This window comes from Salmo salar, chromosome 05 (assembly GCF_965601325.2).
Source record: "Salmo salar chromosome 05, fSalSal1, whole genome shotgun sequence".
Classification (NCBI taxonomy): domain Eukaryota; kingdom Metazoa; phylum Chordata; class Actinopteri; order Salmoniformes; family Salmonidae; genus Salmo; species Salmo salar.
In genome coordinates, this window is record NC_138295.1 from 3,400,987 (window position 1) to 3,428,702 (window position 27,716).

Consider the following 27,716-nt stretch of genomic DNA (forward strand, 5'->3'; position numbering starts at 1 on the left):
GTCGCTCTGGAAAAGAGCATCTGCTAAATGACTAAAATGTAAAAAATACATTTGTTTCAGAATTGTCTAATATCGATAAAGGTTATTTTAAACCAAAGTCATCATGTTAAAGTCCAGACTAGCGGAGGATGGCAGACACGGGGGGCCAGACTTGGTCTAGCTGACACCAGCTTTCCATGTCTTCCCAACAGTGTGTAGTCATGAGGGTGGCTACTCAAACTTCTTACTCCAGCCATATAGAATGATTGAGACCATAAGGCTGTTTTTGAGGGCTTCTACCATTTTAAAGTAGTCCACTGAGTGGGACTCTCCAACTTTTTGGGGTTGATTCCATGACCTTTATGAAATGAGTTACCTCATCAGTTGGTTAACATAACCTTTATGAAATAATGAAGCCTTTGTGTTTTTTTAAATTATTACATAAATTCTTATTTTCAGTGTTTATCCCAAAAAAAAAACTACAAAAACGCCATTCATTTTCCTCATAGCCTTTGTCCAACGAAACAATGCGGAGTTAATACCTACTCACAGCCGCCATAAGAGGAAGTACGGTCTATTGGGATGCCACAGATGGTACAATGAGCCAGATGTTTCACCGGATGTATAAATCTGAAGCATCCGGTTGGCGTCTCCACCTCACGACCAAATATGGTGATGAGGAAGCCCAGTGGCCGGCAGAGGGCGAACATGGATTTTGGCTTACATTCTGCTCATTTATGAAACATTTTAATGTCAATACAGTTTTCTGTTACCAAAACTAGAATATGTTACGAACACAGTGGACTAAGTTTTGTATACTTTACCCTTTTGCCAAAGTTTCAACAAATGTGCGTTGTTTAGGAGCGGAAGGGAGAATTTAGTTATTGCACTTCAAGCTCATGGACATGAACGAAGACGGAGCAACCGGAAGAATTCAGTTTGAGTTGTCAGGCACGGACAGACCAAAGACAGTACAGTATGAATTTAGGTTAAAACTTGTTCTCCAATAGAAATCCCCGATCACACTTGTAGGTGATGTCATGGCGAATTTCCCAGTTAAAGGTTAAATTAAAAAATCAGGGTCCAAAGATTATAGATATACTGACAAGATACATGTCTCTTCGCCTGAACAATGGGAGTCGTTATTCACAAAGCAGCACGGCGGGCAGTCCAGTGGCGGATACGTCTCATTATTGTAAACTTATTTTGAATATTCGGTGAAGGTTGTGACGTCCACCGCCTGTATTCAATGTATAGAGAAGTTACTAAGTTACTAGCTTCATGACATGCATAGCCTGGAGATATAACGCTTTTTTTCTCTCTCCCTCTCAACGTTGCCAGAATGTCACATTTTTATAAATACACTCGTAACAACTTAAGAATGACGAAACTTCAACTCGACCCAATAAACCTCACGTAGCAAATAAACCATTACATTTTTGTTGTTGTTGACACTCTCATTGACCTCCATACAAAAACTCCATGTTTTGCTGGGCGAAAAAAAAACGACACATGTTGGATGGAAACAGATTTTCCTTCGAGTTTTCTTCCTCTGTCAGATGTGCAGTCCGTTAAATCGTTAAAACCTCTGGATTTAGATACTCTGCGGTCAGACTGCACAAAGCGAAGATTTTTTACTCCGGAAACGTTTTTGACGCTGGTTGGATTTGTCGTTCCCTGCTCGCCGTACACAAACATTCTGACTACGTCTTTAGTGTTTTCTTACAGCGCAAACCTGAGGTATATTTTCATGTATTTGGTGAAATAAAGTTGACCAAAGTAGCATTTAACAGGCTACAGTAGCAACTCATAACATAACACAATAAAATGGAGACAGAACACCGGTCTAAAAAGGTAGGTGATGTTAAATTTGTATGGAAAATAAACCTAGCTAGCATTGTTAGCACACTATCTAGCTTGCTAGCTAGCATAGATCCCGCTGTAACTAACCCATTCATAGACGCTAGGCTCATTTTAAATCAAATGTTATTTCTCACATACACATGGTTAGTAGACGTTAATGCGAGTGTAGCGAAATGTTTTAGTAGCCAAATATACTTATTAACTAACTTACTCTATTCATCTGTGATGTAGCTTTGTATTTTGTTTGCTAACTAGCTAATCGTTTAGTTAGGCAGCTGAATAAACCACTTTCTTTGTAATTGTTGGTGTACTTTTGTTTCCACAGAGATCCTATGGGGAGGAGGAGAAGTCTGGATCCGATCATCCATCTGAAGAGGATGACTATGTCCCATACGTACCAGTCAAAATCAGAAAGCATAAAATGGTAAACACATTTTTTACATTTAAAAAAACAACAACATTTTTAGTCATTTTAGCAGATGCTCTTATCCAGAGCGACTTACAGTAGTGAATGCATACATTTCATAAAACATTTTCCGTACTTGTCCCCCGTGGGAATCGAACCCACAACTCTGACGTTGCAAACACCATGCTCTACCAACTGAGCGTGTGTGTGTGTGTGTTCCGCTGACAGACATAAATTAGCTTTGACTGGGCAGCGTCAGAATGATTTGTACTGTAGATCCACCAAACACAATGACCCATAACTTTCCCTCCCTTCCGTCTCTCCCTCCCAATCAACCCCGTCACTCTGTGCCCCCAGCAACTGAAGATGCTGCGTCTGCGAGGGAAGGTAGTAGAGGAGGAGCAGAAGGATAGTGGAGGAGAGCAGAGAGATGAGGATGAGGGTCTGGGACCGCGCTCTAACGTCTCCCTGCTGGATCAACACCAGGTCCTCAAGGAAAAGGCTGAAGGTAAGTGGTACAGTGGCAGTTTGAAATGTCATCATTTCACAGTTAGAATTGGCATGATCATTGTTCAGTGTGGTGAATTATGAGTTTTTTTTTGTCCATGGGTAGTAGAAAACAGAAGGTATACCGGTTATGCATTCTAAAATGTATCATGATCTTGACTTGTCTTTTTGTTAAATGCTAAAATATGTCTGTTCGTGTCCACAGCTCGTAAAGAGTCAGCCAAGGAGAAGCAGCTGAAAGAAGAACAGAAGATTCTGCAGAGTGTGGCAGAGGGAAGAGGTAATAGATGTTACTGTACATACTGACCCCTACAGAGGTAATAGATGTTACTGTACATACTGACCCCTACAGAGGTAATAGATGTTACTGTACATACTGACCCCTACAGAGGTAATAGATGTTACTGTACATACTGACCCCTACAGAGGTAATAGATGTTACTGTACATACTGACCCCTACAGAGGTAATAGATGTTACTGTACATACTGACCCCTACAGAGGTAATAGATGTTACTGTACATACTGACCCCTACAGAGGTAATAGATGTTACTGTACATACTGACCCCTACAGAGGTAATAGATGTTACTGTACATACTGACCCCTACAGAGGTAATAGATGTTACTGTACATACTGACCCCTACAGAGGTAATAGATGTTACTGTACATACTGACCCCTACAGAGGTAATAGATGTTACTGTACATACTGACCCCTACAGAGGTAATAGATGTTACTGTACATACTGACCCCTACAGAGGTAATAGATGTTACTGTACATACTGACCCCTACAGAGGTAATAGATGTTACTGTACATACTGACCCCTACAGAGGTAATAGATGTTACTGTACATACTGACCCCTACAGAGGTAATAGATGTTACTGTACATACTGACCCCTACAGAGGTAATAGATGTTACTGTACATACTGACCCCTACAGAGGTAATAGATGTTACTGTACATACTGACCCCTACAGAGGTAATAGATGTTACTGTACATACTGACCCCTACAGAGGTAATAGATGTTACTGTACATACTGACCCCTGCAGAGGTAATAGATGTTACTGTACATACTGACCCCTGCAGAGGTAATAGATGTTACTGTACATACTGACCCCTGCAGAGGTAATAGATGTTACTGTACATACTGACCCCTGCAGAGGTAATAGATGTTACTGTACATACTGACCCCTACAGAGGTAATAGATGTTACTGTACATACTGACCCCTACAGAGGTAATAGATGTTACTGTACATACTGACCCCTACAGAGGTAATAGATGTTACTGTACATACTGACCCCTACAGAGGTAATAGATGTTACTGTACATACTGACCCCTACAGAGGTAATAGATGTTACTGTACATACTGACCCCTACAGAGGTAATAGATGTTACTGTACATACTGACCAGGTAATAGATGTTACTGTACATACTGACCAGGTAATAGATGTTACTGTACATACTGACCAGGTAATAGATGTTACTGTACATACTGACCAGGTAATAGATGTTACTGTACATACTGACCAGGTAATAGATGTTACTGTACATACTGACCAGGTAATAGATGTTACTGTACATACTGACCAGGTAATAGATGTTACTGTACATACTGACCAGGTAATAGATGTTACTGTACATACTGACCAGGTAATAGATGTTACTGTACATACTGACCAGGTAATAGATGTTACTGTACATACTGACCAGGTAATAGATGTTACTGTACATACTGACCAGGTAATAGATGTTACTGTACATACTGACCAGGTAATAGATGTTACTGTACATACTGACCAGGTAATAGATGTTACTGTACATACTGACCAGGTAATAGATGTTACTGTACATACTGACCAGGTAATAGATGTTACTGTACATACTGACCAGGTAATAGATGTTACTGTACATACTGACCAGGTAATAGATGTTACTGTACATACTGACCAGGTAATAGATGTTACTGTACATACTGACCAGGTAATAGATGTTACTGTACATACTGACCAGGTAATAGATGTTACTGTACATACTGACCAGGTAATAGATGTTACTGTACATACTGACCAGGTAATAGATGTTACTGTACATACTGACCAGGTAATAGATGTTACTGTACATACTGACCAGGTAATAGATGTTACTGTACATACTGACCAGGTAATAGATGTTACTGTACATACTGACCAGGTAATAGATGTTACTGTACATACTGACCAGGTAATAGATGTTACTGTACATACTGACCAGGTAATAGATGTTACTGTACATACTGACCAGGTAATAGATGTTACTGTACATACTGACCAGGTAATAGATGTTACTGTACATACTGACCAGGTAATAGATGTTACTGTACATACTGACCAGGTAATAGATGTTACTGTACATACTGACCAGGTAATAGATGTTACTGTACATACTGACCCCTACAGAGGGAATAGATGTTACTGTACATACCTGACCCCTACAGAGGTAATAGATGTTACTGTACATACTGACCCCTACAGAGGTAATAGATGTTACTGTACATACCTGACCCCTACAGAGGTAATAGATGTTACTGTACATACTGACCCCTACAGAGGTAATAGATGTTACTGTACATACTGACCCCTACAGAGGTAATAGATGTTACTGTACATACCTGACCCCTACAGAGGTAATAGATGTTACTGTACATACTGACCCCTACAGAGGTAATAGATGTTACTGTACATACCTGACCCCTACAGAGGTAATAGATGTTACTGTACATACCTGACCCCTACAGAGGTAATAGATGTTACTGTACATACCTGACCCCTACAGAGGTAATAGATGTTACTGTACATACCTGACCCCTACAGAGGTAATAGATGTTACTGTACATACCTGACCCCTACAGAGGTAATAGATGTTACTGTACATACTGACCCCTACAGAGGTAATAGATGTTACTGTACATACCTGACCCCTACAGAGGTAATAGATGTTACTGTACATACTGACCCCTACAGAGGTAATAGATGTTACTGTACATACTGACCCCTACAGAGGTAATAGATGTTACTGTACATACCTGACCCCTACAGAGGTAATAGATGTTACTGTACATACTGACCCCTACAGAGGTAATAGATGTTACTGTACATACTGACCCCTACAGAGGTAATAGATGTTACTGTACATACTGACCCCTACAGAGGTAATAGATGTTACTGTACATACTGACCCCTACAGAGGTAATAGATGTTACTGTACATACTGACCCCTACAGAGGTAATAGATGTTACTGTACATACTGACCCCTACAGAGGTAATAGATGTTACTGTACATACTGACCCCTACAGAGGTAATAGATGTTACTGTACATACTGACCCCTACAGAGGTAATAGATGTTACTGTACATACTGACCCCTACAGAGGTAATAGATGTTACTGTACATACTGACCCCTACAGAGGTAATAGATGTTACTGTACATACTGACCCCTGCAGAGGTAATAGATGTTACTGTACATACTGACCCCTACAGAGGTAATAGATGTTACTGTACATACTGACCCCTACAGAGGTAATAGATGTTACTGTACATACTGACCCCTGCAGAGGTAATAGATGTTACTGTACATACTGACCCCTACAGAGGTAATAGATGTTACTGTACATACTGACCCCTACAGAGGTAATAGATGTTACTGTACATACTGACCCCTACAGAGGTAATAGATGTTACTGTACATACTGACCCCTACAGAGGTAATAGATGTTACTGTACATACTGACCCCTACAGAGGTAATAGATGTTACTGTACATACTGACCCCTACAGAGGTAATAGATGTTACTGTACATACTGACCCCTACAGAGGTAATAGATGTTACTGTACATACTGACCCCTGCAGAGGTAATAGATGTTACTGTACATACTGACCCCTGCAGAGGTAATAGATGTTACTGTACATACTGACCCCTGCAGAGGTAATAGATGTTACTGTACATACTGACCCCTGCAGAGGTAATAGATGTTACTGTACATACTGACCCCTGCAGAGGTAATAGATGTTACTGTACATACTGACCCCTGCAGAGGTAATAGATGTTACTGTACATACTGACCCCTACAGAGGTAATAGATGTTACTGTACATACTGACCCCTACAGAGGTAATAGATGTTACTGTACATACTGACCCCTACAGAGGTAATAGATGTTACTGTACATACTGACCCCTACAGAGGTAATAGATGTTACTGTACATACTGACCCCTACAGAGGTAATAGATGTTACTGTACATACTGACCCCTACAGAGGTAATAGATGTTACTGTACATACTGACCCCTACAGAGGTAATAGATGTTACTGTACATACTGACCCCTACAGAGGTAATAGATGTTACTGTACATACTGACCCCTACAGAGGTAATAGATGTTACTGTACATACTGACCCCTACAGAGGTAATAGATGTTACTGTACATACTGACCCCTACAGAGGTAATAGATGTTACTGTACATACTGACCCCTACAGAGGTAATAGATGTTACTGTACATACTGACCCCTACAGAGGTAATAGATGTTACTGTACATACTGACCCCTACAGAGGTAATAGATGTTACTGTACATACTGACCCCTACAGAGGTAATAGATGTTACTGTACATACTGACCCCTACAGAGGTAATAGATGTTACTGTACATACTGACCCCTACAGAGGTAATAGATGTTACTGTACATACTGACCCCTACAGAGGTAATAGATGTTACTGTACATACTGACCCCTACAGAGGTAATAGATGTTACTGTACATACTGACCCCTACAGAGGTAATAGATGTTACTGTACATACTGACCCCTACAGAGGTAATAGATGTTACTGTACATACTGACCCCTACAGAGGTAATAGATGTTACTGTACATACTGACCCCTACAGAGGTAATAGATGTTACTGTACATACCTGACCCCTACAGAGGTAATAGATGTTACTGTACATACTGACCCCTACAGAGGTAATAGATGTTACTGTACATACCCTGACCCCCTACAGAGGTAATAGATGTTACTGTACATACCTGACCCCTACAGAGGTAATAGATGTTACTGTACATACCTGACCCCTACAGAGGTAATAGATGTTACTGTACATACCTGACCCTATCACTGTCAATGGGGGCCACTGTTGTTCTAGTTCAGAATCACTTCAAGGGTGGACGTCAACAGGGGCTGTGTTGCAGGCTTTTATTCCAGCCCAGCTCTAATCGTTTGTTTCTCTTTCAGCTCTCATGTCGGTGAAGGAAATGGCTAAAGGCATCATCTATGACGACCCCATCAAAACAAGGTGAATGACACCGATGTTTTGACAGTACCTACCACAGACCGGGGGAAAAAAAGGCTTGTTATTTGATGTGTTTCATGTCATGCTGAAGGTTAATAATATAGCATAGCTTGACATGTTTAGTTCCCGTTGGTTGGCTCTGCGGTATCATCCAGTAACAATACATTCTATACTGAACTAAAATACAAACGCAACATGCAACAATTTCTAAGATTTTTACAGAGTTACACTTCGTATAAGGAAATCAGTCAATTTGAAATAAATTCATTAGGACCTAATCTATGGATTTCACATGACTGGGCAGGGGCGCTGCCATGGGTGGACCTGGGAGGGCATAGGTCCACCCCATGGGGAGCCAGGCCCAGCCAATCAGAATGACTTTTTCTGCACAAAAGGGGCTTTATTACTGACAGAAATACTCTTCAGCGCCTCTCCTCAGACAATCCCGCAGGTGAAGAAGCCGGATGTGGAGGTCCTGGGCTGGTGTGATTACACGTGGTCTGAGGTTGTGAGGCAGGTTGGATGTACTGCCAAATTCTCTAAAACGATGTTGGAGGCGGCTTAAGACGGCTTATAGTAGAGAAATTAACATTGAATTATCTGGAAGCAGCTCTGTTGGACGTTCCTGCAGTCAGCATGCCAATTGCACGCTCCCTCATAATTTGAGATGTCAGTGGCGTTGTGCTGTGTGACAAAACGGCACATTTTAGAGTGGCCTTTTATTGTCCCCAAGCACAAGGTGCACCTGTGTAATGATCATGCTGTTTAATCAGCTTCTTGATATGCCACACCTGTCAAGTGGATGGACTATCTTGTCAAGGGAGAAATGTTCACTAACAGGGATGTAAACAAATTTGTGCGCAACATTTTAGAGAAATAAGCTTTTATCTGCGTAATAAAACATTTCTGGGATCTTTTATTTCAGCTCATGAAACATGGGACCAACATGTTGTGTTTTATATTGTTGTTTAGTGTAAAATGTACCGTAAAGATAACATTATTGTTGTTGTTGTTTATAGTTGGTTGGCTCCACGGTACATCCTCAACATGCCCCCTGCGAGACACGACCGCGTCAGGAAGAAGTACCACATCCTGGTCGATGGTGACGGTATCCCTCCGCCGATCAAGAGCTTCAGGGAGATGAAGTTCCCACAGGGTGAGAGAGAGACACACACCACACACACACACACACACACACACACACACACCAAGTTCCCACAGGGTGAGAGACACACCGGACACACACACACACTAAGTTCCTACAGGGTGAGAGACCACACACACCGGACACACACACACACTAAGTTCCTACAGGGTGAGAGACCACACACACACACACACACACACACCAAGTTCCCACAGGGTGAGAGACACACCGGACACACACACACACTAAGTTCCCACAGGGTGAGAGACACACAGACACTTTCAACTTTCATTAAAAACCTTATTTTTTTCCATTTTTGTTTTGCACCCTTTTTATTAATGAAGTGGTGATATGTTTTTGTCGTGGTTAAAAAATGATTGACTAGTCATTCCTTCCCCAACCCTCTTTTACTATGTGTTCGCAGCAATCTTGAAAGGTCTGAAAAAGAAGGGAATTGTTCACCCAACACCCATTCAAATCCAGGGGATTCCAACCATGTGAGTACAGTAGTTAGTAAACCACTGTCCTCGTTCCTTATGATGTGTTAGTACAGTAGTAAACCACTGTCCTCGTTCCTTATGATGTGTTAGTACAGTAGTAAACCGCTGTCCTCGTTCCTTATGATGTGTTAGTACAGTAGTAAACCACTGTCCTCGTTCCTGATGATGTGTTAGTACAGTAGTAAACCACTGTCCTCGTTCCTTATGATGTGTTAGTACAGTAGTAAACCGCTGTCCTCGTTCCTTATGATGTGTTAGTACAGTAGTAAACCACTGTCCTCGTTCCTTATGATGTGTTAGTACAGTAGTAAACCACTGTCCTCGTTCCTTATGATGTGTTAGTACAGTAGTAAACCACTGTCCTCGTTCCTGATGATGTGTTAGTACAGTAGTAAACCACTGTCCTCGTTCCTTATGATGTGTTAGTACAGTAGTAAACCACTGTCCTCGTTCCTTATGATGTGTTAGTACAGTAGTAAACCACTGTCCTCGTTCCTTATGATGTGTTAGTACAGTAGTAAACCACTGTCCTCGTTCCTTATGATGTGTTAGTACAGTAGTAAACCGCTGTCCTCGTTCCTTATGATGTGTTAGTACAGTAGTAAACCACTGTCCTCGTTCCTTATGTGTTAGTACAGTAGTAAACCGCTGTCCTCGTTCCTTATGATGTGTTAGTACAGTAGTAAACCACTGTCCTCGTTCCTTATGATGTGTTAGTACAATAGTAAACCACTGTCCTCGTTCCTTATGATGTGTTAGTACAGTAGTAAACCACTGTCCTCGTTCCTTATGATGTGTTAGTACAGTAGTAAACCACTGTCCTCGTTCCTGATGATGTGTTAGTACAGTAGTAAACCACTGTCCTCGTTCCTTATGATGTGTTAGTACAGTAGTAAACCACTGTCCTCGTTCCTTATGATGTGTTAGTACAGTAGTAAACCACTGTCCTCGTTCCTTATGATGTGTTAGTACAGTAGTAAACCGCTGTCCTCGTTCCTTATGATGTGTTAGTACAGTAGTAAACCACTGTCCTCGTTCCTTATGATGTGTTAGTACAGTAGTAAACCACTGTCCTCGTTCCTGATGATGTGTTAGTACAGTAGTAAACCACTGTCCTCGTTCCTGATGATGTGTTAGTACAGTAGTAAACCACTGTCCTCGTTCCTTATGATGTGTTAGTACAGTAGTAAACCACTGTCCTCGTTCCTTATGATGTGTTAGTACAGTAGTAAACCACTGTCCTCGTTCCTGATGATGTGTTAGTACAGTAGTAAACCACTGTCCTCGTTCCTGATGATGTGTTAGTACAGTAGTAAACCACTGTCCTCGTTCCTTATGATGTGTTAGTACAGTAGTAAACCGCTGTCCTCGTTCCTTATGATGTGTTAGTACAGTAGTAAACCACTGTCCTCGTTCCTTATGATGTGTTAGTACAGTAGTAAACCACTGTCCTCGTTCCTTATGATGTGTTAGTACAGTACTAAACCACTGTCCTCGTTCCTTATGATGTGTTAGTACAGTAGTAAACCACTGTCCTCGTTCATTATGTGTTAGTACAGTAGTAAACCACTGTCCTCGTTCCTTATGATGTGTTAGTACAGTAGTAAACCACTGTCCTCGTTCCTTATGATGTGTTAGTACAGTAGTAAACCACTGTCCTCGTTCCTGATGATGTGTTAGTACAGTAGTAAACCACTGTCCTCGTTCCTGATGATGTGTTAGTACAGTAGTAAACCACTGTCCTCGTTCCTGATGATGTGTTAGTACAGTAGTAAACCACTGTCCTCGTTCCTTATGATGTGTTAGTACAGTAGTAAACCACTGTCCTCGTTCCTTATGATGTGTTAGTACAGTAGTAAACCACTGTCCTCGTTCCTTATGATGTGTTAGTACAGTAGTAAACCACTGTCCTCGTTCCTTATGATGTGTTAGTACAGTAGTAAACCACTGTCCTCGTTCCTTATGATGTGTTAGTACAGTAGTAAACCACTGTCCTCGTTCCTTATGATGTGTTAGTACAGTAGTAAACCACTGTCCTCGTTCCTTATGATGTGTTAGTACAGTAGTAAACCACTGTCCTCGTTCCTTATGATGTGTTAGTACAGTAGTAAACCACTGTCCTCGTTCCTTATGATGTGTTAATACAGTAGTAAACCACTGTCCTCGTTCCTTATGATGTGTTAATACAGTAGTAAACCACTGTCCTCGTTCCTTATGATGTGTTAGTACAGTAGTAAACCACTGTCCTCGTTCCTGATGATGTGTTAGTACAGTAGTAAACCACTGTCCTCGTTCCTGATGATGTGTTAGTACAGTAGTAAACCACTGTCCTCGTTCCTGATGATGTGTTAGTACAGTAGTAAACCACTGTCCTCGTTCCTTATGATGTGTTAGTACAGTAGTAAACCACTGTCCTCGTTCCTTATGATGTGTTAGTACAGTAGTAAACCACTGTCCTCGTTCCTTATGTGTTAGTACAGTAGTAAACCACTGTCCTCGTTCCTTATGATGTGTTAGTACAGTAGTAAACCACTGTCCTCGTTCCTTATGATGTGTTAGTACAGTAGTAAACCACTGTCCTCGTTCCTTATGATGTGTTAGTACAGTAGTAAACCACTGTCCTCGTTCCTGATGATGTGTTAGTACAGTAGTAAACCACTGTCCTCGTTCCTTATGATGTGTTAGTACAGTAGTAAACCACTGTCCTCGTTCCTTATGATGTGTTAGTACAGTAGTAAACCACTGTCCTCGTTCCTTATGATGTGTTAGTACAGTAGTAAACCACTGTCCTCGTTCCTTATGATGTGTTAGTACAGTAGTAAACCACTGTCCTCGTTCCTTATGATGTGTTAGTACAGTAGTAAACCTCTGTCCTCGTTCCTTATGATGTGTTAGTACAGTAGTAAACCTCTGTCCTCGTTCCTTAAGATGTGTTAGTACAGTAGTAAACCACTGTCCTCGTTCCTTATGATGTGTTAGTACAGTAGTAAACCACTGTCCTCGTTCCTTATGATGTGTTAGTACAGTAGTAAACCACTGTCCTCGTTCCTTATGATGTGTTAGTACAGTAGTAAACCACTGTCCTCGTTCCTTATGATGTGTTAGTACAGTAGTAAACCACTGACGTTGTCCTCGTTCCTGATGATGTGAACATGATTCCTGGCGATACAAAGCTATACGATGTTTAACTGGTTTCTTCGCTTCTCCGTTACTGTAAAGCTCTAAAACAATTCTAGTAAATAAGGCTATATCAATACGATGTGATTGGTTGGTCGGCTATATCAATACGATGTGATTGGTTGGTTGGCTATATCAATACGATGTGATTGGTTGGTTGGCTATATCAATACGATGTTATTGGTTGGTTGGCTATATCAATACGATGTGATTGGTTGGTCGGCTATATCAATACGATGTGATTGGTTGGTCGGCTATATCAATACGATGTGATTGGTTGGTCGGCTATATCAATACGATGTGATTGGTTGGTCGGCTATATCAATACGATGTGATTGGTTGGTCGGCTATATCAATACGATGTGATTGGTTGGTCGGCTATATCAATACGATGTGATTGGTTGGTCGGCTATATCAATACGATGTGATTGGTTGGTCGGCTATATCAATACGATGTGATTGGTTGGTTGGCTATACCAATACGATGTGATTGGTTGGTTGGCTATATCAATACGATGTGATTGGTTGGTTGGCTATATCAATACGATGTGATTGGTTGGTCGGCTATATCAATACGATGTGATTGGTTGGTTGGCTATATCAATACGATGTGATTGGTTGGTTGGCTATATCAATACGATGTGATTGGTTGGTCGGCTATATCAATACGATGTGATTGGTTGGTCGGCTATATCAATACGATGTGATTGGTTGGTTGGCTATATCAATACGATGTGATTGGTTGGTTGGCTATATCAATACGATGTGATTGGTTGGTTGGCTATATCAATACGATGTGATTGGTTGGTCGGCTATATCAATACGATGTGATTGGTTGGTCGGCTATATCAATACGATGTGATTGGTTGGTCGGCTATATCAATACGATGTGATTGGTTGGTCGGCTATATCAATACGATGTGATTGGTTGGTTGGCTATATCAATACGATGTGATTGGTTGGTTGGCTCTATCAATACGATGTGATTGGTTGGTTGGCTATATCAATACGATGTGATTGGTTGGTTGGCTATATCAATACGATGTGATTGGTTGGTTGGCTATATCAATACGATGTGATTGGTTGGTTGGCTATATCAATACGATGTGATTGGTTGGTCGGCTATATCAATACGATGTGATTGGTTGGTCGGCTATATCAATACGATGTGATTGGTTGGTCGGCTATATCAATACGATGTGATTGGTTGGTCGGCTATATCAATACGATGTGATTGGTTGGTCGGCTATATCAATACGATGTGATTGGTTGGTTGGCTATATCAATACGATGTGATTGGTTGGTCGGCTATATCAATACGATGTGATTGGTTGGTCGGCTATATCAATACGATGTGATTGGTTGGTCGGCTATATCAATACGATGTGATTGGTTGGTCGGCTATATCAATACGATGTGATTGGTTGGTTGGATATATCAATATGATTGATTGGTTGGTTTCCTCTGTATCTCTGTGTGTGTTCAGTCTCTCAGGCCGGGATATGATCGGTATCGCCTTCACTGGGTCAGGGAAGACTCTGGTGTTCACCCTTCCCATCATCATGTTCTCTCTGGAGCAAGAGAAGAGACTGCCCTTCTGTAAGAGCGAAGGTCCCTACGGTCTCATCATCTGTCCCTCAGTAAGTCCTTCACACTGTAATGTTACGATAGAGGTTAGAGAAGAGACTGCCCTTCTGTAAGAGTGAAGGATCCTGATCTGCTCATGAATACTTTCTCTTCCTTAGAAAATACATTTGACTGGTGAAAGAGATGAGGTTTCAAACCTGTTTTGGATTCTGATGTTCCTCTCCCTACAGAGAGAGCTGGTTAAACATGTTCCTCTCCTCTCCCTACAGAGAGAGCTGGTTAAACATGTTCCTCTCCCTACAGAGAGAGCTGGCTAAACATGTCCTCTCCCTACAGAGAGAGAGAGCTGGTTAAACATGATCCTCTCCCTACAGAGAGAGAGCTGGTTAAACATGTTCCTCTCCCTACAGAGAGAGAGCTGGTTAAACATGTTCCTCTCCCTACAGAGAGAGAGCTGGTTAAACATGTTCCTCTCCCTACAGAGAGAGAGCTGGTTAAACATGTTCCTCTCCTCTCCCTACAGAGAGAGCTGGTTAAACATGTTCCTCTCCCTACAGAGAGAGCTGGCTAAACATGTCCTCTCCCTACAGAGAGAGAGAGCTGGTTAAACATGTTCCTCTCCCTACAGAGAGAGAGCTGGTTAAACATGTTCCTCTCCCTACAGAGAGAGAGCTGGTTAAACATGTTCCTCTCCCTACAGAGAGAGAGCTGGTTAAACATGTTCCTCTCCCTACAGAGAGAGAGCTGGTTAAACATGTTCCTCTCCCTACAGAGAGAGCTGGTTAAACATGTTCCTCTCCTCTCCCCACAGAGAGAGAGCTGGTTAAACATGTTCCTCTCCCTACAGAGAGAGCTGGTTAAACATGTCCTCTCCCTACAGAGAGAGCTGGTTAAACATGTTCCTCTCCTCTCCCTACAGAGAGAGCTGGCTAAACATGTTCCTCTCCTCTCCCTACAGAGAGAGCTGGTTAAACATGTTCCTCTCATCTCCCTACAGAGAGAGCTGGCTAAACATGTTCCTCTCCCTACAGAGAGAGCTGGTTAAACATGTTCCTCTCCTCTCCCTACAGAGAGAGCTGGTTAAACATGTTCCTCTCCTCTCCCTACAGAGAGAGCTGGTTAAACATGTTCCTCTCCCTACAGAGAGAGCTGGTTAAACATGTTCCTCTCATCTCCCTACAGAGAGAGAGCTGGCTAAACATGTTCCTCTCCTCTCCCTACAGAGAGAGAGCTGGTTAAACATGTTCCTCTCCTCTCCCTACAGAGAGAGCTGGCTAAACATGTTCCTCTCCCTACAGAGAGAGCTGGTTAAACATGTTCCTCTCATCTCCCTACAGAGAGAGCTGGCTAAACATGTTCCTCTCCCTACAGAGACAGCTGGTTAAACATGTTCCTCTCCTCTCCCTACAGAGAGAGAGCTGGTTAAACATGTTCCTCTCCTCTCCCTACAGAGAGAGCTGGCTAAACATGTTCCTCTCCCTACAGAGAGAGCTGGTTAAACATGTTCCTCTCCTCTCCCTACAGAGAGAGCTGGCTAAACATGTTCCTCTCCTCTCCCTACAGAGAGAGAGCTGGCTAAACATGTTCCTCTCCTCTCCCTACAGAGAGAGCTGGCTAAACATGTTCCTCTCCCTACAGAGAGAGCTGGCTAAACATGTTCCTCTCCCTACAGAGAGAGAGCTGGCTAAACATGTTCCTCTCCCTACAGAGAGAGAGCTGGTTAAACATGTTCCTCTCCTCTCCCTACAGAGAGAGCTGGTTAAACATGTTCCTCTCCCTACAGAGAGAGCTGGCTAAACATGTTCCTCTCCTCTCCCTACAGAGAGAGCTGGCTAAACATGTTCCTCTCCTCTCCCTACAGAGAGTGAGCTGGCTAAACGTGTTCCTCTCCCTACAGAGAGAGCTGGTTAAACATGTTCCTCTCCCTACAGAGAGAGAGCTGGTTAAACATGTTCCTCTCATCTCCCTACAGAGAGAGCTGGTTAAACATGTTCCTCTCCTCTCCCTACAGAGAGAGAGCTGGCTAAACATGTTCCTCTCCTCTCCCTACAGAGAGAGAGCTGGCTAAACATGTTCCTCTCCTCTCCCTACAGAGAGAGAGCTGGCTAAACATGTTCCTCTCCCTACAGAGAGAGCTGGCTAAACATGTTCCTCTCATCTCCCTACAGAGAGAGCTGGTTAAACATGTTCCTCTCCTCTCCCTACAGAGAGAGAGCTGGCTAAACATGTTCCTCTCCCTACAGAGAGAGCTGGTTAAACATGTTCCTCTCCTCTCCCTACAGAGAGAGCTGGTTAAACATGTTCCTCTCCCTACAGAGAGAGCTGGTTAAACATGTTCCTCTCCCTACAGAGAGAGCTGGTTAAACATGTTCCTCTCCTCTCCCTACAGAGAGAGCTGGTTAAACATGTTCCTCTCATCTCCCTACAGAGAGAGCTGGTTAAACATGTCCCTCTCCTCTCCCTACAGAGAGAGAGCTGGCTAAACATGTTCCTCTCCCTACAGAGAGAGCTGGTTAAACATGTTCCTCTCATCTCCCTACAGAGAGAGCTGGCTAAACATGTTCCTCTCCTCTCCCTACAGAGAGAGCTGGTTAAACATGTTCCTCTCCTCTCCCTACAGAGAGAGCTGGCTAAACATGTTCCTCTCATCTCCCTACAGAGAGAGCTGGTTAAACATGTTCCTCTCCCTACAGAGAGAGCTGGTTAAACATGTTCCTCTCCTCTCCCTACAGAGAGAGAGCTGGCTAAACATGTTCCTAACCTCTCCCTACAGAGAGAGCTGGCTAAACATGTTCCTCTCCTCTCCCTACAGAGAGAGCTGGCTAAACATGTTCCTCTCCTCTCCCTACAGAGAGAGGTGGCTAAACGTGTTCCTCTCCCTACAGAGAGAGCTGGTTAAACATGTTCCTCTCCCTACATAGAGAGCTGGTTAAACATGTTCCTCTCCCTACAGAGAGAGCTGGTTAAACATGTTCCTCTCCTCTCCCTACAGAGAGAGAGCTGGTTAAACATGTTCCTCTCCTCTCCCTACAGAGAGAGAGCTGGTTAAACATGTTCCTCTCCTCTCCCTACAGAGAGAGAGCTGGCTAAACATGTTCCTCTCCCTACAGAGAGAGCTGGTTAAACATGTTCCTCTCCTCTCCCTACAGAGAGAGCTGGTTAAACATGTTCCTCTCCCTACAGAGAGAGCTGGTTAAACATGTTCCTCTCCTCTCCCTACGGAGAGAGCTGGCTAAACATGTTCCTCTCCTCTCCCTACAGAGAGAGCTGGTTAAACATGTTCCTCTCCTCTCCCTACAGAGAGAGCTGGCTAAACATGTCCCTCTCCCTACAGAGAGAGAGCTGGCTAAACATGTTCCTCTCCTCTCCCTACAGAGAGAGCTGGCTAAACATGTTCCTCTCATCTCCCTACAGAGAGAGCTGGTTAAACATGTTCCTCTCCCTACAGAGAGAGCTGGTTAAACATGTTCCTCTCCTCTCCCTACAGAGAGAGCTGGCTAAACATGTTCCTCTCCTCTCCCTACAGAGAGAGCTGGCTAAACATGTTCCTCTCCCTGCAGAGAGAGCTGGTTAAACATGTTCCTCTCCTCTCCCTACAGAGAGAGCTGGCTAAACATGTTCCTCTCCTCTCCCTACAGAGAGAGCTGGCTAAACATGTTCCTCTCCTCTCCCTACAGAGAGAGAGCTGGCTAAACATGTTCCTCTCCTCTCCCTACAGAGAGAGCTGGTTAAACATGTTCCTCTCCTCTCCCTACAGAGAGAGCTGGTTAAACATGTTCCTCTCCTCTCCCTACAGAGAGAGCTGGCTAAACATGTTCCTCTCATCTCCCTACAGAGAGAGCTGGCTAAAAATGTTCCTCTCCTCTCCCTACAGAGAGAGAGCTGGCTAAACATGTTCCTCTCCTCTCCCTACAGAGAGAGCTGGTTAAACATGGTCCTCTCCTCTCCCTACAGAGAGAGCTGGCTAAACATGTTCCTCTCCCTACAGAGAGAGCTGGCTAAACATGTACCTCTCCCTACAGAGAGAGCTGGTTAAACATGTTCCTCTCCCTACAGAGAGAGCTGGCTAAACATGTTCCTCTCCCTACAGAGAGAGCTGGCTAAACATGTTCCTCTCATCTCCCTACAGAGAGAGCTGGCTAAACATGTGCCTCTCCTCTCCCTACAGAGAGAGCTGGTTAAACATGTGCCTCTCCTCTCCCTACAGAGAGAGCTGGTTAAACATGTTCCTCTCCCTACAGAGAGAGCTGGCTAAACGTGTTCCTCCCCTCTCCCCACAGAGAGAGCTGGCTAAACAGACCCACACCATCATAGAATACTACTGTAAGCTGCTGGAGGAAGAAGGGGCTCCACATATGAGATCAGTCCTCTGTATAGGAGGCATGTCTGTCAAAGACCAGATGGAGGTGGTCAAACAGTAAGTACTCTCAACCAGTCAGTCAACTAGTCAGTCAACTAGTCAGTCAGTCAGTCAGCCAGCCAGTCAGTCAACTAGTCAGTCAGTCAGCCAGCCAGTCAGTCAGCCAGCCAGCCAGTCAGTCAACTAGTCAGCCAGCCAGTCAGTCAACTAGTCAGTCAGCCAGCCAGTCAGTCAACCAGTCAGCCAGCCAGTCAGTCAACCAGTCAGCCAGTCAGCCAGTCAACCAGCCAGTCAGACAGTCAGTCAGCCAGTCAGTCAGCCAGTCAACTAGTCAACCAGTCAGTCAACCAGTCAGTCAACTAGTCAGCCAGCCAGTCAGTCAACTAGTCAGCCAGCCAGTCAGTCAACTAGTCAGCCAGCCAGTCAGTCAACTAGTCAGCCAGCCAGTCAGTCAACTAGTCAGCCAGCCAGTCAGTCAACCAGTCAGCCAGCCAGTCAGTCAACCAGTCAGTCAGCCAGTCAACCAGTCAGTCAGCCAGTCAACTAGTCAGTCAGCCAGTCAGCCAGTCAACCAGTCAGTCAGCCAGTCAACTAGTCAGTCAGCCAGCCAGCCAGTCAGCCAGCCAGTCAGTCAGTCAACTAGTCAGTCAACTAGTCAACCAGCCAGCCAGCCAGTCAGTCAACCAGCCAGTCAACCAGCCAGTCAGTCAACCAGTCAGTCAACCAGCCAGTCAACCAGTCAGTCAACTAGCCAGTCAGCCAGCCAGTCAGTCAACTAGCCAGCCAGCCAGTCAGTCAACTAGTCAGTCAACTAGTCAGTCAGTCAGTCAGTCAGCCAGTCAACTAGTCAGTCAGCCAGCCAGTCAGTCAACTAGCCAGTTAACCAGCCAGTCAGCCAGCTGTGTGAGGGCCAGTTTGACCTCTGACCCTGTTGAACCCGGTGTTTTGTAGCGGCGTCCACATGATGGTGGCGACGCCCGGCCGTCTGATGGACCTGTTGCAGAAGAAGATGATCAGTCTGGATATCTGTCGTTATCTGGCTCTGGACGAGGCTGACAGAATGATAGACATGGGCTTCGAAGAAGACATCAGAACTATCTTCTCCTACTTTAAGGTATGGATATAAACTGGTTTAAACCAGTTGGATATAAACTGGTTTAAACTAGAGGTCGACCGATTAATCTGAATGGCCGATTAATTAGGGCCGATTTCAAGTTTTTATAACAATCTGTAATCGTTGTTTTTGGACACCGATTTAAAAAAATATATATATATTTTACACCTTTATTTAACTAGGCAAGTCAGTTAACCTCTTGAGGACCCCTTCGAGATAAAATCCCGTTAACGGGATTGGTTGGACAACAACCAGTGAGATAGCACGGCGCGAAATATATTTTTTTTTTTTAATTAAAAAAATTAAAATTCAGTATTATACGGCATTTTAAAGATACTCTACTCGTTAATCCAAACACATTGTCCGATTTCAAAAAGGCTTTACAGTGAAAGAAAAACATTTAGATTATTTTAGGATAGCACTTCAGCAAAAAAAAAACAAACACATTTTCCAAGCACGGATAGCCGTCACAAAACCAGATATACAGCTAAAATTAAACACTAACCTTTGACAATCTTCATCAGATGACACTCCTAGGACATCATGTTAGACAATACATGCATTTTTTGTTAGATCAAGTTCATATTTATATCCAAAAACCCATTTTTTTACATTGGCACGTGACGTTCAGAAAATGTTTTCTCCCCATAACATCCGGTGAATAGGCACATTAATTTACAGAAGAACTCATAAACGTTGACAAAATTTATAACAATTATTTTAAGAATTAGAAATAATCTACTCCTTTATGCAACCACTTTTGTCAGATTTCAAAATAACTTTACGGAAAAAGCACATTGTTCAATATTCTGAGTACAGAACTTAGCCTTCAATGCTAAGCTATACAGTTAGCCTACAACCACGGCGTCGACAAATCTCTAACAATATGTTCGAAATATTTTCTTACCTTTGCTGATCTTCGGCGGAATGCACTCGGAAGGGCTCCCACTTCCACAAGAAATGTTCATTTGTTCTGCAAAGTCCATAATTTATGTCCAAATACGTCCGTTTTGTTTACCCATCCAGAACACTTTACAATGCCAATGTGGCGTGGACGCAAATCCATAGACGAAATGTTCAAAAGTTCCATTACCGTTTGTAGAAACATGTCAAATGATGGTTACAATCAATCCTTTAGGGTATTTTTTTACGTAAAATTGCGATAATTTTACAACCGGGCAATAGGTATTCATCCCAGAAGAATAATAACAAACAGCGAAGTCACGTGCACGCGCGTCACGAGACACCTGTCCTCAGACTGGCCAGTGATTGACTGGGCCACAATTTTCTGCCCGGTAACAGGTGACGGATGAAACCAGTTCCTAAAGATTGTTGACAGCCAATGGAAGAGTTAGGAGGTGCAACGTAAATCCTATGTCACTGTAGTTTTTCAAGGGATTCAAAAGGAAAAACTACATTTCTAATTTCTCCCACTTCCTGATTCAATTTTTCTCAGGTTTTGGCCTGCCATATGAGTTCTGTTATACTCACAGACACCATTCAAACAGTTTTCTAAACTTTAGAGTGTTTTCTATCCAAATCTACTAATAATATGCATATTCTATTTTCTGGGCCAGAGTAGTAACCTGTTTAAATTGGGTACGTTTTTCATCGGACCGTTCATCCAGCCTTGAAAATACTGCCCCCTAGCCCCTCTAGTTTAAACCAGTTCTGGACACGAGGGGTATTTTAACCCCAGATCGCTCCTGAACACATTACAACATATCACTGTTTGTGTGTAGTGACGACTAGTGGTATGTTTTCTAACTGAACCAAACAGCAATGCTTTTAACATCACCCTTCATACCTCAACTAACCGGTGCCCCTGCACATTGACTCTGTACCGGTACACCCTGTAAATAGCCTCCACATTGACTCTGTACCGGTACCCCCTGTATATAGCCTCCACATTGACTCTGTATCGGTATCACCTGTATATAGCCTCCACATTGACTCTGTACCATAACACCCTGTAAATAGCCTCCACATTGACTCTGTACCGGTACCCCCCCCTGTATATAGCCTCCACATTGACTCTGTACCGGTACCCCCTGTATATAGCCTCCACATTGACTCTGTACCGGTTCCCCCTGTATATAGCCTCCACATTGACTCTGTACCGGTACCCCCTGTATATAGCCTCCACATTGACTCTGTACCGGTACCCCCCTGTATATAGCCTCCACATTGACTCTGTACCGGTACCCCCTGTATATAGCCTCCACATTGACTCTGTACCGGTACCCCCCCTGTATATAGCCTCCACATTGACTCTGTACCGGTACCCCCTGTATATAGCCTCCACATTGACTCTGTACCGGTACCCCCTGTATATAGCCTCCACATTGACTCTGTACCGGTAACCCCTGTATATAGCCTCCACATTGACTCTGTACCGGTACCAACTGTCTATAGCCTCCATATTGACTCTGTACCGGTACCCCCTGTATATAGCCTCCACATTGACTCTGTACTGTAATACCCTGTATATAGCCTCCACATTGACTCTGTACCGGTACCCCCCTGTATATAGCCTCCACATTGACTCTGTACCGGTACCCCCTGTATATAGCCTCCACATTGACTCTGTACCGGTATCCCCTGTATATAGCCTCCACATTGACTCTGTACCGGTACCCCCTGTATATAGCCTCCACATTGACTCTGTACCGGTACCCCCCTGTATATAGCCTCCACATTGACTCTGTACCGGTATCCCCTGTATATAGCCTCCACATTGACTCTGTACCGGTACCCCCTGTATATAGCCTCCACATTGACTCTGTACCGGTACCCCCCTGTATATAGCCTCCACATTGACTCTGTACCGGTACCCCCTGTATATAGCCTCCACATTGACTTTGTACCGGTACCCCCTGTATATAGCCTCCACATTGACTCTGTACCGGTACCTCCCTGTATATAGCCTCCACATTGACTCTGTACCGGTACCCCCTGTATATAGCCTCCACATTGACTCTGTACCGGTACCCCCTGTATATAGCCTCCACATTGACTCTGTACCGGTACCCCCTGTATATAGCCTCCACATTGACTCTGTACCGGTACCCCCTGTATATAGCCTCCACATTGACTCTGTACCGTAATACCCTGTATATAGCCTCCACATTGACTCTGTACCGGTACCCCCTGTATATAGCCTCCACATTGACTTTGTACCGGTACCCCCTGTATATAGCCTCCACATTGACTCTGTACCGGTACCCCCTGTATATAGCCTCCACATTGACTCTGTACCGGTACCCCCTGTATATAGCCTCCACATTGACTCTGTACCGTAATACCCTGTATATAGCCTCCACATTGACTCTGTACCGGTACCCCCTGTATATAGCCTCCACATTGACTCTGTACCGGTACCCCCCTGTATATAGCCTCCACATTGACTCTGTACCGGTACCCCCTGTATATAGCCTCCACATTGACTCTGTACCGGTACCCCCTGTATATAGCCTCCACATTGACTCTGTACCGGTACCCCCTGTATATAGCCTCCACATTGACTCTGTACCGGTACCCCCTGTATATAGCCTCCACATTGACTCTGTACCGGTACCCCCTGTATATAGCCTCCACATTGACTCTGTACCGGTACCCCCTGTATATAGCCTCCACGTTGACTCTGTACCGGTACACCCTGTAAATAGCCTCCACATTGACTCTGTACCGGTACCCCCTGTATATAGCCTCCACATTGACTCTGTATCGGTATCACCTGTATATAGCCTCCACATTGACTCTGTACCATAACACCCTGTAAATAGCCTCCACATTGACTCTGTACCGGTACCCCCCCTGTATATAGCCTCCACATTGACTCTGTACCGGTACCCCCTGTATATAGCCTCCACATTGACTCTGTACCGGTTCCCCCTGTATATAGCCTCCACATTGACTCTGTACCGGTACCCCCTGTATATAGCCTCCACATTGACTCTGTACCGGTACCCCCCTGTATATAGCCTCCACATTGACTCTGTACCGGTACCCCCTGTATATAGCCTCCACATTGACTCTGTACCGGTACCCCCCTGTATATAGCCTCCACATTGACTCTGTACCGGTACCCCCTGTATATAGCCTCCACATTGACTCTGTACCGGTACCCCCTGTATATAGCCTCCACATTGACTCTGTACCGGTACCCCCCTGTATATAGCCTCCACATTGACTCTGTACCGGTACCCCCTGTATATAGCCTCCACATTGACTCTGTACCGGTATCCCCTGTATATAGCCTCCACATTGACTCTGTACCGGTACCCCCTGTATATAGCCTCCACATTGACTCTGTACCGGTACCCCCCTGTATATAGCCTCCACATTGACTCTGTACCGGTATCCCCTGTATATAGCCTCCACATTGACTCTGTACCGGTACCCCCTGTATATAGCCTCCACATTGACTCTGTACCGGTACCCCCCTGTATATAGCCTCCACATTGACTCTGTACCGGTACCCCCTGTATATAGCCTCCACATTGACTTTGTACCGGTACCCCCTGTATATAGCCTCCACATTGACTCTGTACCGGTACCTCCCTGTATATAGCCTCCACATTGACTCTGTACCGGTACCCCCTGTATATAGCCTCCACATTGACTCTGTACCGGTACCCCCTGTATATAGCCTCCACATTGACTCTGTACCGGTACCCCCTGTATATAGCCTCCACATTGACTCTGTACCGGTACCCCCTGTATATAGCCTCCACATTGACTCTGTACCGTAATACCCTGTATATAGCCTCCACATTGACTCTGTACCGGTACCCCCTGTATATAGCCTCCACATTGACTTTGTACCGGTACCCCCTGTATATAGCCTCCACATTGACTCTGTACCGGTACCCCCTGTATATAGCCTCCACATTGACTCTGTACCGGTACCCCCTGTATATAGCCTCCACATTGACTCTGTACCGTAATACCCTGTATATAGCCTCCACATTGACTCTGTACCAGTACCCCCTGTATATAGCCTCCACATTGACTCTGTACCGGTACCCCCCTGTATATAGCCTCCACATTGACTCTGTACCGGTACCCCCTGTATATAGCCTCCACATTGACTCTGTACCGGTACCCCCTGTATATAGCCTCCACATTGACTTTGTACCGGTACCCCCTGTATATAGCCTCCACATTGACTCTGTACCGGTACCTCCCTGTATATAGCCTCCACATTGACTCTGTACCGGTACCCCCTGTATATAGCCTCCACATTGACTCTGTACCGGTACCCCCTGTATATAGCCTCCACATTGACTCTGTACCGGTACCCCCTGTATATAGCCTCCACATTGACTCTGTACCGGTACCCCCTGTATATAGCCTCCACATTGACTCTGTACCGTAATACCCTGTATATAGCCTCCACATTGACTCTGTACCGGTACCCCCTGTATATAGCCTCCACATTGACTTTGTACCGGTACCCCCTGTATATAGCCTCCACATTGACTCTGTACCGGTACCCCCTGTATATAGCCTCCACATTGACTCTGTACCGGTACCCCCTGTATATAGCCTCCACATTGACTCTGTACCGTAATACCCTGTATATAGCCTCCACATTGACTCTGTACCGGTACCCCCTGTATATAGCCTCCACATTGACTCTGTACCGGTACCCCCCTGTATATAGCCTCCACATTGACTCTGTACCGGTACCCCCTGTATATAGCCTCCACATTGACTCTGTACCGGTACCCCCTGTATATAGCCTCCACATTGACTCTGTACCGGTACCCCCTGTATATCGCCTCCACATTGACTCTGTACCGGTACCCCCTGTATATAGCCTCCACATTGACTCTGTACCGGTACCCCCTGTATATAGCCTCCACATTGACTCTGTACCGGTACCCCCTGTATATCGCCTCCACATTGACTCTGTACCGGTACCCCCTGTATATAGCCTCCACATTGACTCTGTACCGGTACCCCCTGTATATAGCCTCCACATTGACTCTGTACCGGTACCCCCTGTATATAGCCTCCACATTGACTCTGTACCGGTACCCCCTGTATATAGCCTCCACATTGACTCTGTACCGGTGCCCCCTGTATATAGCCTCCACATTGACTCTGTACCGGTACCCCCTGTATATAGCCTCCACATTGACTCTGTACCGGTACCCCCTGTATATAGCCTCCACATTGACTCTGTACCGGTACCCCCTGTATATAGCCTCCACATTGACTCTGTACTGGTACCCCCTGTATATAGCCTCCACATTGACTCTGTACCGGTACCCCCTGTATATAGCCTCCACATTGACTCTGTACCGGTACCCCCTGTATATAGCCTCCACATTGACTCTGTACCGGTTCCCCCCTGTATTGTTATTGTTATTTTACTGCTGCTCTTTAATTATTTGTTACTTTTATTTTCAATTTTTTTTACTTGTATATTTTTTTACTTAACACTTAACTTCTTAAAGCATTGTTGGTTAAGGATATGCATGTAAGCATTTCACTGTAAGGTACGTGTAACAGATTTGATTTGATTTGCAGGGCCAGAGACAAACTCTTCTGTTTAGTGCCACCATGCCCAAGAAGATCCAGAACTTTGCCAAGAGTGCCCTGGTCAAACCCATCACCATCAACGTGGGCCGGGCCGGCGCTGCCAGCTTGGACGTCATTCAGGTGCAACACACCAGCAGAAAAATAATTCATCCACTGCCTGGTCAAAAGTAGGGCACTACCTGGTCAAAAGTAGTGCACTACCCTGGTCAAAAGTAGTCCACTGCCTGGTCAAAAGTAGTCCACTGCCTGGTCAAAAGTAGTGCACTGCCTGGTGAAAAGTAGTGCACTGCCCTGGTCAAAAGTAGTGCACTGCCCTGGTCAAAAGTAGTGCACTACCCTGGTCAAAAGTAGTGCACTACCCTGGTCAAAAGTAGTGCACTACCCTGGTCAAAAGTAGTGCACTGCCTGGTCAAAAGTAGTGCACTGCCCTGGTCAAAAGTAGTGCACTACCCTGGTCAAAAGTAGTGCACTACCCTGGTCAAAAGTAGTGCACTGCCTGGTCAAAAGTAGTGCACTGCCCTGGTCAAAAGTAGTGCACTGCCCTGGTCAAAAGTAGTGCACTGCCCTGGTCAAAAGTAGTGCACTGCCCTGGTCAAAAGTAGTGCACTACCCTGGTCAAAAGTAGTGCACTATATGGGGAGTAGGGTACAATTTGGGACGCATTCTAATAACTTTTTTTAAAGCAGGTTTTCACAGGAATATCGTAAATGAAATAGGTTTGTGTACTTTTTGATATATATATATATATATATAGCTATTAAAATGTTTACATTGATTGTTTTTACATTGCATTTCATTTCAGGAAGTGGAGTATGTGAAGGAAGAGGCTAAGATGGTTTACCTGCTGGAGTGTCTACAGAAGACTCCTCCTCCGGTTAGTAACCAACCCCTCCTCCTAGTAACCAACCCCTCCTCCTCCGGTTAGTAACCAACCCCTCCTCCTCCGGTTAGTAACCAACCCCTCCTCCTCCGGTTAGTAACCGACCCCTCCTCCTCCGGTTAGTAACCGACCCCTCCTCCTCCTCCGGTTAGTAACCGACCCCTTCTCCTCCTCCGGTTAGTAACCGACCCCTCCTCCTCCTCCGGTTAGTAACCGACCCCTCCTCCTCCTCCGGTTAGTAACCGACCCCTCCTCCGGTTAGTAACCGACCCCTCCTCCGGTTAGTAACCGACCCCTCCTCCGGTTA

At 44.4% G+C, this 27,716-nt stretch overlaps 1 protein-coding gene across 1 annotated transcript in view; it reads left to right on the forward strand.

Annotated features, from left to right (window-relative positions):
- The first annotated feature begins 1,685 nt into the window (after positions 1–1,685).
- Positions 1,686–27,716, forward strand: part of ddx41 (DEAD (Asp-Glu-Ala-Asp) box polypeptide 41) — a 42,535-nt gene continuing 16,504 nt past the window's right edge. The window contains exons 1-12 of the mRNA NM_001140327.1: positions 1,686–1,833; positions 2,168–2,266; positions 2,606–2,756; positions 2,961–3,035; positions 8,035–8,095; positions 9,112–9,248; positions 9,664–9,736; positions 14,403–14,556; positions 18,784–18,920; positions 19,815–19,977; positions 26,518–26,649; positions 27,332–27,403. Coding sequence (NP_001133799.1) covers positions 1,807–1,833; positions 2,168–2,266; positions 2,606–2,756; positions 2,961–3,035; positions 8,035–8,095; positions 9,112–9,248; positions 9,664–9,736; positions 14,403–14,556; positions 18,784–18,920; positions 19,815–19,977; positions 26,518–26,649; positions 27,332–27,403 — 1,281 coding nt within the window. The 5' untranslated portion in view covers positions 1,686–1,806. The remainder of the gene's footprint in view (positions 1,834–2,167; positions 2,267–2,605; positions 2,757–2,960; positions 3,036–8,034; positions 8,096–9,111; positions 9,249–9,663; positions 9,737–14,402; positions 14,557–18,783; positions 18,921–19,814; positions 19,978–26,517; positions 26,650–27,331; positions 27,404–27,716) is intronic.